This window comes from Coffea arabica, chromosome 1c, assembly GCF_036785885.1.
Source record: "Coffea arabica cultivar ET-39 chromosome 1c, Coffea Arabica ET-39 HiFi, whole genome shotgun sequence".
NCBI classification, from domain to species: domain Eukaryota; kingdom Viridiplantae; phylum Streptophyta; class Magnoliopsida; order Gentianales; family Rubiaceae; genus Coffea; species Coffea arabica.
Window position 1 is genome coordinate 2,793,206 of NC_092310.1, and position 15,850 is coordinate 2,809,055.

Genomic DNA, 15,850 nt, shown 5'->3' on the forward strand with positions numbered 1-15,850 from the left:
AGAGTTAGTCTCATCTGAGTACTTCATCGCCTCAAAAATATTAAAATTTACAATTTTCCCATCAAACTCCATCGACAAGGTACCCTCATTTACATCTATTTTCGTCCTAGCAGTGCTTAAAAATGACCTATCTAACAGAATAGGAGACGGATTTAGTGCCCTTTCATCCCCCATGTCTAGGACATAGAAATCTGCAGGAAAAACTAACTCATTGACCTATACCAAAACATCTTCAACTAACCCTTCTGGGTAAGCATTGGTACGGTCCGCAAGTTGGATTATGATGCCTGTGCCTTTTAACGGGCCTAAATTTAGAGATGCATAAATTGTCTTAGGCATAACATTAATTGACGCCCCCAAATCCAACATTGCTTTCCTAATGGGAGTACCTCCTATCTTGCAGGGAATGGTGAACATACCTGGGTCTCCACATTTTGGTGGGAGCTTTCTCTGGAGCATAGCTGACACGTTTTCTCCCACCGCCACTCGTTCATCTCCTCTTAGCTTCCTCTTGTGGGTGCACAGGTCCTTCAAAAATTTGGCATATTTCGGTATCTGCTTGATTGCATCCAGTAGGGGGATGTTAATCTCTACTTTCCTGAATACATTCAAAAGTTCCTTTTCCTTCTCTACTTTCCTTGTCTTTGCCAACCTGGAAGGAAAATGGGGTAAGTTAGATGTAGTAGTGGGTGGAGAGGTGAATGTTACCTTAGGATCTTCTTGGATACGTCCTTCCTCTTCAATTTTCTTTTCTATCTCCTCCTCACTTTTGCTTTTTGAATTTTTCACTGTAGGCCCTTCCAGTTCCTTGCCACTCCTCAGCGTCATGGCACTTACATTCATGGGATTTATCTCGGATTGCGATGGCAGTTTCCCATAAACGTGAGACTCCAAGCGGTTGATGGCAGTTGCCAGTTGGCTTATTCGAACATCTTGGTCCTTCTTGTCAGCTTTGGTGTCCTGTTGGAGTTGCGCGGTATTCGCGGCCAAGGATCTGATCTCCTGTTGAAGCTGTGTAGTAGTCGTGGTCAGGTTCTTGACTAGGTCCTCCAAGGAGCTCCCTGAATTTGAGGATGATGGTTGAGATTTTGGCTGCCACTGCTGGTAGAATCCTGGTGGACGATTCGGGAATGAACCTTGTTGCCTGTTCCCATAACTGAGATTGGGATGGTCTCTCCAACCGGGGTTGTACGTGTTGGAATACGGGTCATACTGCCTGCGGGGCGCGGGCACGCCTCCGGCCATATTTACCTGTTCCGCCCTGTCCTCTTGCAGAATGGGGCACGAATCCGTGCAGTGGTCCATGCTAGTACAGATTCCACACACCTTTGCTCGCGGTGTGTCTCTCATGGCCAATTGCCTGACTGCAGACGTCAACTCTGACAGTTGCTGTTGGATGGATGACGTCTCTGCCTCATTTACTCTACGGGTAGGATTGCTATCACGGAAGCCGAACTGCTGAGAGTTTTCTGCCATGGCTTCAATAAGATCCCACGCTTCCCTCGGTGTCTTGTTCGCCAGGGCTCCTCCACTCGCAGCGTCAATAATACTCCTGTCAGTTGACTGGAGTCCCTCATAGAAGTACTGGATCAACAGTTGTTCACTAATCTGATGTTGTGGGCATCTAGCGCACAACTTGTTGAACCTTTCCCAAAAATCGTACAATGACTCCCCGGAGTACTGCTTGATGCTGCAAATCTCCTTCTTCAAACTTGCAGCCCGGGATGCGGGGAAAAATTTCTCCAGGAATTTCTTCTTCAATTGTGCCCACGTGGTGATACTACCTGCAGGTAGGTAGTATAACCAATCCTTCGCTTCGTCCTTGAGAGAGAAAGGGAAGGCTCTCAGTCTTATTTGCTCCTCAGTGACCCCAGGAGGTTTCATGATAGAGCAGACTACTTCGAATTTCTTGACATGTTTGTGGGGTTCTTCACCAGAAAGACCATGGAACGAAGGCAGGAGCTGAATCAATCCCGATTTCAGCTCGAAAGAGGTATTTTCAGCTAGAGTTGGGAACGTGATGCACAAGGGCTGATGAGTCAGGTCTGGGGTAGCCAGCTCCCTTAATGTCTGGGTGTTGGCCATGCTAAATTCGTTTTCTACTGACTCGTTTGCAGAAAACAAGTGCCCTTCTTTTCGTCTCTTGGTCTCTTGCCTTCGCCTACGCGCTTCCTTCTCAACCTCAGGATCGTATACCAAGTCACCTGTGCGAGAAGAACGGGGCATAAACTAGCAAAAATACCAAGAAAAAGAAAAATAAAATAAAACAAAATAAAAACTGAATTCAAAAAGAAACAAATAATTCAAACGCCAGTCCCCGGCAACGGCGCCAAAAATTGACAGGTGCCGAACCTGTGCAATAATAATAAATAAATCCTAACTACCACCTGAAACAGTCAGTAATCAATTCGAGTACTGGAGCAGGGACTCTAGGTGTGCAATGGGTTACTTGATTCACCCTGTTCCCGAAGAGTTTGCTTAATCCGATATAACTGAATTAGTTATTTAACTGAATTCCCTAACTAGTAGACAGTGGTAAGCAGGGTCGTCTCCTCAGGGACTGGAGAGATATTTGTTTCTTTTCAAATCAAGAATAATGGGGGGGTTTGGATTAAATGCCAACTGAACAAATTAAATGCAGAAAATAATTAATTAAAAGAAATAACTGAGAGAAACTCTAGCCAAGGGTATACTTCAGAAATGGTTCATGCGCTGATCATTGATGCAAAAATAATTCCAACATTTATTAATAGATTGGTTATAGTTGTCATGCACGCGATAAACAACCAACCCTTCCTTAATTTGTCGATAGCTAAGGTACGACCGTTAGCTATTTCTCTAACCCGAAAACAACCCTAGGTACGACCGTAGGATTTAATTTTTAGAATGCATTATTAATTAGAAAGGCCCAATCCTGACCAACAAACACGCTACGAGGGTTTATTCAAGCCAGATCAAATATTCCCCTGACACAAATCCAATTATGCCAGTTGCTACTGGAATAGAGATAACGAACAATTACGGATTTAATTACCCCTATATAGCAAAATAGCCTATATAAACAATTAATTATTGCGCACTAATCAATCATATATAAGGCTATAACAATTAGAAACCGGAAATATATAAATATTAATAAATGGAGGAAATAGTTAAAATAAATTCGATCTCACAGTAATGGCTGAACCAAATCGTCAGTAGTCCCCTTGACTAGAATTAGGGGTTTAGTTCCCCATTAGTGAACAGGCTGCGCGTACAGGGTTGGAAGAAGCCATCGATTCCTTAATCACAGCAAACGCAAGAAATTAGCTCTCGTTCAATCCCTCTCAATTTAATTTGGTCAAAGCCGAAATGGAAGGCAATGTCCAGAAGTCCACAACTGCGGCCTTCTTTGCTTTCTTTCTTATTGCAAGTGGTCAACAATGGTGGCCCATATTGGTCCCTCACAAAACAAACGTACGAGAGAAAGGTTTCAATTGCTTCTTATTGTTCTTCCAATTTCGGTCAACCAGCCATGGAAGAGTCAATAATGGAGGCTCTTGTCTCCTCTGATTGCTAGCAAAAGACACACGACGACCCAGGTTTTTTCAATTCGGTTTTTGCTTATGAAAAGTTCACCAGAATCATGCCGTCAACCATAGATGGAAAAAAACAAATACAAAAGTCCAGAGAGGAAGCTTTTTTCTCCAAAGCTGCCGCCTCTCCCAGCAAAACGTAAGAAAAAGGAATAATAACCTAAGCCTCCCTACGGAAGTCTAAATACTTCCTTCTGTTTTTGTGTCCGATATTTTCGGGAAGGGATTTCTTCCCACCATTAAAAACAAGACTTCCTCCCATAGAAAATAAAATTAAAATAAAATCTATTACAGTTAGATTTCTTCTTCTCTCCAGCGGGCCCCACGTACGATGAATCTTCTAAAAGTTGAATTTAAGCACTTTCGGCACCCATTCCTGCAATTAGCACCCAAAACAGAATATTAGTAAAATCCCCCCAATTAACGAAAATATTCAGTCAATTAATTATGCAATAACGCCCAAAATACCCACTAAAATGCAACCTATCATTTGGGATTACTATAATCGATCCAAAGGCCACAGTCATGGCAGTCAGACAAATTTGGAAGGTCCCGGGTTTTCTTATCATTCCGGGGCAAATGAACTGGGACAAAATTCTGATGTAATGGAGTTTGTTTGGATTTTGGAATGGCAAGGAGGCGTTTTTGGGAGGGGGAGTGGGTAGGGGTCAAGGGAAGTGGTGGAGGAACAAAATTTGACATTTTGGGTACAGTTTTGGTGCTGAATTTGCAATGGATTTGCCTGAGATTTGTTGTAGTGCTGTGGGGGGGGGGGGATGTTTCGTTTTGGAGACATGCATGCTGTGGCGTCAAGGGAGTTCTATTGGCCACTAGGCATTGCTATTTGTGGAGGGGTTTTTGATGGTCTAAGAAATGAAAGCGGAGGATAAATTTGAACCGCAAAGGACTTTATACTAGTACTAGTATTTTTGTTTATTAGGGAAATCTGCTCGAAAAAATGAAAAGGAACCAAAGGTGATTATTTTTTGTTTATTAGGGATTAAAATTAATTATTTTTATTTTGAAGGATTAAATTTTCACATCTGTATTACATGAGGGACAATTGGTACAGTTCTCCCTTCAAAATACCCCATTTCCTTAATCTATCTTTAGTAGTCAGCCGTTGCCTCATTAGTAATCACAACACAAAGGAATATAGTACAACCTTACCCCAAACTACCTACTGCATTGTGCTTTCACACTGGAAGGAAATATTTTTTTCACGGCTGACCTGACAGAAAGACCCCTGATGAATACCCAGTCCAAAAAAGACAAACTGTCCGCTTGGGGTGTGCGTTTCTCTTTAGTGCGTGTGAGCCTTGAGTGCTTAAGTTTGTCCCACATCGAACTTGGGAGGGGGATTTGGGTAGTTTATTAGCCTCCTCAGGAACCACAAGAGTTGCCGGCTTTTGTGGTTTCCTGTGGATAAAGTCTCGTAAAATGCAAAAGTCAATCTGCTTGGCTAGACAAAAAAGACAGACTGTCCGCTTGGGGTGTGCGTTTCTCTTTAGTGCGTGTGAGCCTTGAGTGCTTAAGTTTGTCCCACATCGAACTTGGGAGGGGGATTTGGGTAGTTTATTAGGCTCCTCAGGAACCACAAGAGTTGCCGGCTTTTGTGGTTTCCTGTGGATAAAGTCTCGTAAAATGCAAAAGTCAATCTGCTTGGCTAGACAAAAAAGAATACCCAGTCCATAACACATGATCATCTCTGTGTAGTTGACTCAAGAAAGTACTTGGAGTTACAGCCTGAAATTCCTTCACCTCACCAGTCAATAACTCTTCTTCCACTGGGCCAACTCCAGCTTCCATCATGTATAAGATCCACCACTTTAGGCATATTATTAATTCCTAGAAACGTGCTTAAGCATAATGTAATAAAAAAGGAATTTCAAATAATTTACTATCTGAAAACACCAACTTTGCTTTTGAATTTTTCTTTGTTTTTTTTCCCTTCTTCTAGAATATAGTGTAAATTAAAAAAAAAAGGAACGTTGCATTTGCCTGACACATAGCTGTAGGGAATCGCACGAGCATGCACAGCGAAAAAATTAAAATTTTTGATCCCTTAATAGATCGTCTTTCGATTAAGTTCACATGACATAGAGTTTGTTTCACAAGATTTTTTCGACCCATGAAAATCTTCTTAAAGCGATGGAATTTGAAGCATAGGACGGCAAAGAGATCTATGTAACCGCACACGGGTCTAGCCTCTAATGGTAATCAACATAAACTTCCTTAGTTAGAACCTGCTAGATTGAATCAACTTTGCAAGATTAGTGCTAACTTCCTTAGTTAGAACCTCCCAGATTGAATCAACTTTGCTAGATTAGTGCTAACTATTGCCAAAACACATCACATAAATTTTACAAGATAAACCCTAGTTTCTTAATATGAAAAATCCACCCAACTGAGAGAAATAAGAGACGTGAATTTTTTCTTATTTTCTTGGACGAACTTTGAGTATTTTCCTTTCAATATTTTTCTAAAAAATCTCAGGTAATTTGTGTGTTGCTTAGTCTTGCTACCAAAAGCTTAATAAATATTTATAGACAAATAAGCTAACCAGAAACCTAAAATTAATTTTCAATAGGAATTAGTTTCCTTATTCTAATACAACTCTTATATTTGGAAGATTTAAAATTATTTGCAGCATAATTCTCTCATGTTTTGAAATAAATATAATGTTTTATCTTTCCTCAAGCATCTACCCTGCTGCTTGATAGATACCAAAGAAAATTGGTCGGAAGGGCATGCTAGGAGCATTAGTTTTTTTCTTTTTGGTAAAGAAAAGTATTGGTGTTTTCAATTCAAGTCATCATTACAGGAAAGGACATTACTTAGAACAAGCATACATTCTTACCAATTTAGCCAACATGAGTTGGTTGCTAGAAACATTAATTAATGAAGAGAATGTAAAATCAAGCTTTTGTCCCAAAAATAAAATAAAATAAAATAAGTTTATTATTCTCCAGATCCGGTGTATCAATTGATTTTTAGATCTATGCATTTGTGTCATATTTGGATGTACTTACCATCATTAGTGCAGATACCGGAATAAAATTACCATTTTTATCAAAACAGAAAAAAGAAAAAAGAAGTCGTGCGTATTAATTTGTGGTCCGAATGTATATAATTTGATCGTGTACATTTATGAATACAAATTTTAAAGGGAAAATCATTCAAAAGTCCCTCACATTTTACAAAATGACTTTTTCGTGCTTTACTTTTAAAAGTGTACTTTTACGTCCCTTACAAATTCATATTGATTAAATTTGGTCCCTATCTAGGTTTTCGACTTGTTTTTTGTCAGAATCCACCACGTGCCTTGCACGTGATCATTTTTAAAGGCAAAATTGTCAAATCAAAATTTACATAATTCAATCCATAGTCTCTCACATTTCACAAAATAAATTTTTTTTGTTCCTCACATTTCACAAAATGAATTGTTTCGTCCCTCACATTTCATAAAATGAATTTTTTCATCCCTCATATTTTACAAAATAAATTTTTTCATTTCTCATTGTTCATGTGTATGAATAACTTTTTTTAAAACTAATTTATATATCTATTTAATCTCACATGGACAATACAAATAGCATGTAATATATTTCTATTTAATTTTCGCTTAAATATACTGTTTATGTGAAATTAAAATAGATATACATATATATATATAGGGGTTTAAAAAAATTGTTAGTTTTTTACTCATGTTCATTCCTTTTATTAACCATAAGCTCTTTTTATTAATTAATCATAGGCTGGCAGTCCATTTCCCAACTCCTCCTAACGACTCAAAAAGTAAAAACTAAAAAGTCGAAAGGACATTCATAATAGAAAAATTGAAACATTCATAATAGAAAAATTGAAGCACGGCTCTTCTGATTAGAAAGAGATTTTGCGGAGGAAAGTCGGTGATTAAATGAACAATTTCTGAACAGTTTGATCAAAGAACCATCTTCCTTTCAGCAGCCTTGCACAAACTAACACAAAATTTGCCACCTAGAATATCCTGACCGTACTTCTTTAGGAAGTAGTTTGTTTGCATGGAGCTACTCAAATAGGAACAATCGCAATGCCAGTTCCTTACACACTATATCCTTCAAATGATTATATCAGAATTTAAACGAAGCATGACCGCAGAACAATGAACGAGTTTCCCAATCGAGATCTAGCTTTTAGATTTAGGAAAGTAAATTCATCAGGATGCACAAATAAAGCTAAAGCACTAGCAACTGCAGGGTGTAAAAAGCGAGCATCCACCAAAAATAACGCAAAGGTATCAATGATGTCCCGATCCCAGTAGTATCCAAAACCAATCACACGTTCATATACATAGTCACGAAGGTGAAGGTACTCAAAGGATGGCCCTGGATTCCAGCCTGAGGTCTCAAATAAATAAGTGTTTATACTCCCCGTTTGCAAGCTGACAAATATGGTTGTCGCCTTGGGTATCTGGAAAAACCAAAAAATAAGCAGATCAGAAACATGAAAGCAAAAGCTTCATTTAAGATGGGCATGGTTTTCTACAATCATAGTGGTGATTAAATAATTGTGATAATAAAGTACAAACTCATGATGGGCATGGTTCAATTTTAAATCAATGGGATGAGATTAAATTTGGAACACAAATTCAATGGAAGGACAAAATTTGTTATATATGTATGCTATTTTAGTGTCTATATTTATTATTTATTTTTTAAGAGTGTTTCTTGAATTTAGGGTTAATTATTTTTATCTTTTGACCATTTTAACTAAACTTCCTAGTATTCTTTTTTGTCTTTGGTTCCCTTTTCCTTATTCTCATTTCAGCAATAAAAGAATCAGGCAACAAACGTAAGGATATACAATTTTTTTTTTTTTTTTTTGCAAATTGAAAGTCTGAAATCCGAAATCTTTTACTTATAATTTCTCCTCTTCTACCACCTAATCCATTCGTTCTTCCAACACAACTAGGTACTTTGTTACCCATATGTCAAAATACAATTTATATAACTAAATGATACTCTAGCTGATTGCAAACACTTTTATTAATATTGATTCAATTTGTGTACACGGACAACATGTGCTAGACATCAAGGCATCAGGAATTCCATATTTCCACAACAATTGCCAGGTGACAATTGACAAATACCTGCTAGTCTTTTGATTATTTATGAAGAAGACAAATCAATTCCTACAACCACCCCCCCCCCTCCAAAAACCAAAAAAAAAAATAGTAAAGGACAAAATACACTCTTTTGTCTCTTCATGATTGAATCAATTTGGATACGAAGTCTTTAGTGTTTTCATCTGAACTTCCCCCTTCTTCAAGAGCCTGTCTTGCCAAATCCTTCCACTTTTTTGCATTTTTCCTAATCTCTTGTCCTATCTCCCCCTCCATCACTATGCTTATGCATTGACCAATGACATCTCTCCTAACAATTCCATTTTCATCAGGCTGAGCCTTGATTCCCATTTTCCAAATGTCCTTTACAAACTTGGCATATGTGCTTTGATCTGTCCATTGTGGCATTCCTATCATCGGGACTCCCAAACTTAAGGCCTCCAATGTTGAATTCCACCCACAATGAGTTATAAAGCAGCCTATAGATTTGTGGGCTAAAACGTCAAGCTGAGGACCCCATGAGATTATTAGTCCTTTGCCAAATGTTTCTTTAACAAAGTCTTTTGGCAGCTTCTTTGACTCTGATTCTCTAACCACCCAGAGAAAATGATAGCTGCTAGCTCTCAAGCCCCATGCTAATTCTTCCATCTGCTTAACTTCAAGTTTTGCCAAACTTCTAAATGATACATAAACAACTGAACTGATTGACCTTTCATTTAGCCATGACATGCAAGCATTAGTCATTGGCTTAAAAAGATTGAGACCATACTGCTTGTCATCTTCAAGGCGCTTTTCTAAGTACATGGATGGAATAGTTGGTCCAATTGTCTTTACCGGTAGGATTTTTGCCATCCAGTGAATCACCTAAGCAATATGTAATACAAAACCAATAAAATTCATAGTAGTAGACAAAATGCCACTTTTTTAGTTTTTAGTTAACAAACACCTAACTGGCATGGTCATTAAGGACTCAGGTTCCCGACTGTAATATGTGTAGGTATTATTAGATATATTGGCCGGAGGGAATCTTGATCTAGTACAAAAATTCAGCTCTCAAAAATTAGAAATCTTAAATTCAAATTCTCATTCTCCCTCCCGGGCTTCTTAAATCTAATAATTTCCCTATTAAAATAAGAAAATATAAAAAAGACGTATTGAAGTACGCTTACCTTCTCCTCCAACCTGTAAAATGTGTTGAAGAAGATCCAGTCAGCTTCTTCAATTTTTTCCATTTGGTCATGCACAACCAGCTGAGATGTTGCTGGATATGGACCAGGATTAGAAACAAAAGAAGGCAGATCTGAAGCTAATAGTGGTGGCAAACCGGGAATGTCCACTTCAGTCGCTTCTAGAGGAAGCTTCAAAAGCCCTTTGTGGACATGGTAGTAGATGTTATTGACAACACAGGATTGAGTGAAGAACACACCCGCACGTACGCCAAGATCCTTGGCTACATCTAGACACCAAGGCAAGAATGCATCATAAATGATACAATCAATAGGACGGCCCGAATCTTGAAGCTTCAAGACTAGCTCAGTCAGAGTTTCTGAGCCAACCTTTTGAAACCTAGGCAAGTATATTTTCTGTACAATGCCATTTGCTCCCTCATCATATCCATCAGAGATGGTCTCCACTGAGATAGAAGCTGAGACTTCATCCACGGTTTCAAACAAGAACTTGGTTGTAGCAAACGTGACTTTGACGCCCTCATGTTGCAAACGCTTAGCAAATTGGAGCATTGGGTTTATGTGACCTTGGACGGGATATGGCAATATCAGGCAATGAGCTCTGTGAGTTTCCATCAATTGCTATAACCAAGAAATTTGAGAATGCACTGTTTGGAGGTTCCAAAACCTTTGCATGGGACTTGTAGCAGAAAACACGACATTAGAATTTAATATAGCGCAGTAGGTGGTGCTGTCCATCGCCATGGACCAATGCAAAGTTGGGATAGTTGTGATGTATATAAGATTTTATCTGATCGGTCAATTTTGGTGCCTTGAGACTTAATGGCCCATAAGAAACACATCTTAAATGCATGTGGATACGCCGTTAAAGTCTCAAAAATTATCGTTCAACCCCTGAATTGTACCACTTTCGTAAAAGTTAATTGTCAGCTATTCTGAACTTATTTTGAATTTTGAATAAATTAGTTTTAATAGAGAGCAAGAAATATCCTCAAGCGTACAATCTTTCTTGTGCTAGTGACATTTACATAGGGAATCTGCGAAATTCTTGACCTGCCTCCCATGTTGTCTTTCATGTATAAAGGCTTTGTTTTTTGGCATCTAAAATATTTTCTTTGTCATATCATCGTACACATACCAATTTACAAGGATAATATATTTGATCCTCGGCCACCAACTCGCGTAATCGTACTCTCTCCGTCTTATTAAAAATATCATATTTTTTATTTAAAGATATCCTAAAATATTTATCATGTTAAAACAGTCAAAACATTTTTTAATCTTTTTTTTAATATAACCCTTCTTTATAATCAAATACATATTACCAGTCAGATTTAAATTTTGAATTTGTGAAGGTAAAATTAGAAAGAAAAGCATAAACATCGTAATCAAATCATTATTTTTAAAGTTGTGCCCCATATCCAAAGTTGGAATAGTTGTGTTCGCCAAAAGCCAATATTTTAGATTATTTTCATTGAAGATTGTTTGGAAAAGTTTTTATAATAACATTATAGTATTTTTTTTGAAATGCAAGATATATGATACATAAAATTTGTTGAAAAATTAAAAAGATTTTAAAAAACGTGTTTATAATACAACATAAAGAAAATTTTTAAATAATTTACAAACACACTAGTAAAAGTCTTTTGGAGCGGTTGCTTCCTTGCCGCTATTTCAGAGAACAATGGCTATTTTTATAAATTACAATCTTGAAATTAGCTACCCTCTAATAGCTATTGATTGGATCAGGTTGGATTTTTCTCAATCGGCACTAACACAATAAATGTCGACATTTAATAAGAAATCAACGTTGATCTTCTCCTTTTATCAATCTAATCAGAGGTAAGAATTCCAACCATGTCTGGAACTTGAGCTCAATGTTCTTACATCGTTCTTGATAGCCCTGCTACATTATTCACAGCTGTAAAGTGCATAAACATTCAAAGAAAGAGGGCAGAATTTTCATTAGCAGCCCTCTCAATATGGCTCAAGGCATTCTCTCTCTAAGTGAGAGCCTTCTTTCTCTAAATTGAGAGCTTCCTCTCCACTAGGTGGGAGCAACAGCCCGGCAAAAGTCAAAATTCACAGATTCAAACTCAAAACACAAACTTTTCCCAGACGAACAGTAGCGCTTCCACAAACAACAACAGATCTTTACCAGAAAACCAAACAAATGTAAAGACAGGGAACATTGGTAGGACCGAATTCGAAAAACAGAGGACCGACACACATTGAAGTCCGAGGAGTATTTAATAGGTCCGCATTAAAGATGTCTCAGACTGGCTGACCAGCTCCATTAAGGGAGACTAAAAGGCGTGAGGAAGAAAGGTGTTAAATTCTAGTGGGCCTTCTCGGAAAGCAAGACAGTCAGGTATAACAGTTATGATTCACTCTACTATACCTTAAATTTTGCATTTTTGCATGGTTAGGGTTGTATTATGCCTATCTGGTGGCGTATTTACGTAGAAAAGAGTGTAGCTTGAGTCATTTTCTTTACTCATTTTTCAACTTCTTTTCACTGGTTGGGAATAGTTAGAGGAATCCCGCTAGATTTCTTTGGATCTCATGGCTGAGGAACTAGAGGAAGTGTTAAAAAATTTCACCTTGTCCAGTTTAGAACAGAATGGGCCGTGGATAGGGCTGGATGATGTTAATGCAGGAGTGTCTGAGTGTTCAAATAGCATTATTGGGAAGATAAGAGGAGAAACAATGGCTAATTTTACTGGGGTTAAGAACTTTGTCACAGCGCCTTAGGGGTACCCAAAAGAATTATCGGTAACAGAGTTGGGGCCAAATTTATTCCAGTTCTTTATCCCTGAACAAAATGATAGGTTAAGAATTCTGAACGGTGGTCCATGGGTGATAGATAGCCAAATTCTAGTACTCAATAGTTGGGAGAAAGGAATTGAAGAAAGCATGGAAGCTCTTAAGTTTGCCTCACTATGGGTACAAGTGTGGAATCTTCCAATTCATTGGATCTCAAAAGAAGTAGGGAGGAAAATTGGGATGGTATTCAAGGAGGTGCTGATTTCTAATTCTGGAGGAAAGGAAGGGAAGCACATTAAGCTACTGGTAAAAGCTGATATGACTCAACCTTTGTTAAGTGGTACAACTGTGAAGATGAACAGAGCTCTGAAATGGGTAAACTTTAGATATGGGAGAGTCCCTGACTTTTGCTATAAGAGTGGGATTATTGGCCGTAGTGAAAAGAAGTGCACGAACGATATTACCATCAGCAAAAGGGCAAAAGGAAAATCAATACGGGCCATGATTGAGAGCTCAAACTGGGAAAGGCTCTCCTCAAAAAGGCTTTGCTTCCAGCACTTATACCCCATATAGACAGGTATGGGGGTTCCAAAATGGTGAGTGGATCAAAGAAAAGACTAGGGAAACATATAGGGCAGGAGGCAAGTTCTCCCATAAGTGAACTAAGCAGGGATAAACCTCTGGGTACAACTGAAGAAACCTAGAGGCAAGGCCAGAAATCACTACAAGGTGTGTGTATCCATGATGCTCAGCAAGATCATAGGGACGACTTTGATGTTCAGATAACTGAAAGGATAAGGGATGTAGTTGTGGAGAGGAATGAGTTAATTAAGATGACAGAACCAGTAGAGGGAGGGGAGGAGGAGGAAGCAAAAAATGAGGGGACCTCTTCAGAACTAAGGAGCATAGGGAATGGTGAGGATAGTAAAAAACAGGATGAGGTCTCGCCTATGAACATGGATATGTAGGTGGATGAGGGAAACAACAAATCCAAAGAAGTGGAAATAAAAAGGGAAAGGAAAACAAGGGCCTTGAACAACAGGTGTGCAAGAGGTAGGAGACCACTGAAAGAGATCCAGAATTCGGAAAATGGGATTGGTGTCCATACCAAAAGGAAGATTCTTATGCTGCATGAAATCATGTCTGAGTTGGACTCTACTGATCAGCCCAATAAGAGAAACAAAAAGGAGAGCACTGATAGGGGCAATGCTAGTGAATTAAGGAAGGAAGGGACCAGCCCAATCTGGTCTCTCAAACAGACATGAGAGTGCTGATGTGGAACTGCCAAGGTGCTGGGAGCCCCTTGACAGCTCCCCACTTGAAGGAGGAAAGCAAACTCCTCTCCCCAAGTATTATCTTTCTTAGTGAAACGAAAAATAGGAAAAATTACATAAAAATTAAAAAAAATTTTGAATATGGATAATATGTTTGTGGTAGAGGCCATGAACAGGTTAGGGGGCATGGCAATGATGTGGAGGAACGAAGTCAAGATAACAGAATTAGTAGGGACAACATTCACTAAAGAGGCTAAGATTGAAGATGAGGAGGAAAAAGAGAGTTGATGGTTCATTAGTATATATGCTAGTAGTGATTACCAGATAAGGAGGAGACAATGGGATGTCATAGGTAGAAGAAAAGCTATATGGGGAAAGAAATGGATAATAATGGGAGATTTTAATGACATAGCATCAAATAATGAGAAATTGGGGGGGGGAGAATTAGAGATGATAGGAGTCTCCCGGATTTTAGGAACCTCATAAATGATAACCAATTTCTGGACATAGGATTTGAGGGGAAGCCATGGACATGGTGTAATAATTGGTAGGGGGAAGGAGAAGTGAAAGAAAGAATTGATAGGGGATTATGTACCCTTGAATGGTCTAGTTGCAAGCACATTGAATCTATTGCCTCAGATCATAGCATGCTAATATTGGAAACGCAGAAAGAAAAAAGGAAAAGGAAAAAAAGATTTCAGTTTGATAAAAGGTGGCTTCAGCACAAGGAGGTAGAGAATGTAGTCAGGGATGCATGGAACATTCCAAGTGAAGGAACTAGATGGTACCAAGTGACTCAGAAGATCAAAAACTGCAGAATTGAGCTTCTAAAATGGAATAGCAGTAAGAAAGGGAATTCACTGGAAAAGATCAATGGATGCAAAAAAAAGATTGAGGACATCAAGGCACTAAATGTTGACAATAAGAAACAACAAATGCAGGAGGCTAAGAAACAATTGAAAGAAGCCTATGATGAAGAAGAAGCTTACTGGAATAAAAAATCTAGACTGAGATGGCTGAATGAGGGGAACAAGAATACTCTTCCATGCAATGGTTAAAGGAACGAGGAAGAGGAATTGGCTACAGAATTTGAGAAAGTCTAATGGAAAATGGACTATGAATGAAGAAGAGGTGGGAAAGGAGGTTGCTTCTTACTATGATCATCTGTTTAAGACTTCAGAAATAGAAGATCTAGAAGAAACATTAGATGGGATTCCTATATCCATAACTGACCAAATGAACAAGGATTTGACTACAAAGTAAAAGAAGATGAAATCAAGGCTGCCTTCTTCTCTATGGGTCCTAATAAGGCTCCTGGGAGTGATGGTATGTCCACTTTGTTTTTCCAAAAATTCTGGAGCATAATTAAACAGGATCTAGTAAATACAATCCAAGGTTTTTTCCACCACAGTGTTTTGCTTAAAGCCATTTATCATACAGTTATTTCTTTGATTCCTAAAGTTGATTGTGCCATTGAAGTCAAGCAATATAGACCTATTAGCCTTTGCCAAGTGGTCTATAAAGCCATAGCCAAAATTCTGATTAACAGGTTAAAGCCTTTTCTTACTCACTGTATCAGTAAAAATCAATCTGCATTTGTTCCAGGTAGCCAAATACTAGATAATGTTATCCTGTCTCATGAGTTAATGCATTTTCTCAAAAATAGAAGGCATGCTAGAGTTGGATTCATGGCTGTGAAACTGGATATGTCCAAAGCGTATGATAGGGTGGAATGGAAATTTTTAAAGATCATAATAGAAAAAAATGGGATTTTGCTCCACTTGGATAGGCTGGATATTATCTTGCATTAGTTCAGTTACATACTCATTCAACATCAATGGTGAACATAAGGAGTACATTACCCCTACTAGAGGCATAAGGCAAGGCGATCCCCTCTCTCCCTATTTGTTCATATTGTGTTCATAGGGATTCTTGAATCTCCTA

General features: G+C 38.4%; 1 protein-coding gene across 1 annotated transcript; it reads right to left on the minus strand.

Moving 5' to 3' along the window:
* Positions 1 to 8,646: 8,646 nt before the first annotated feature.
* Positions 8,647 to 10,534, minus strand: LOC113726264 (UDP-glycosyltransferase 74G1-like). The gene is made up of 2 exons (XM_072047959.1): positions 9,849 to 10,534; positions 8,647 to 9,543 (listed from the first exon to the last, which is right to left on the minus strand). Exons 1-2 carry the CDS (start codon positions 10,479 to 10,481, stop codon positions 8,821 to 8,823), a joined length of 1,356 nt encoding a protein of 451 aa, XP_071904060.1. The 5' UTR covers positions 10,482 to 10,534; the 3' UTR covers positions 8,647 to 8,820.
* Between the last annotated feature and the right edge of the window lie 5,316 nt (positions 10,535 to 15,850).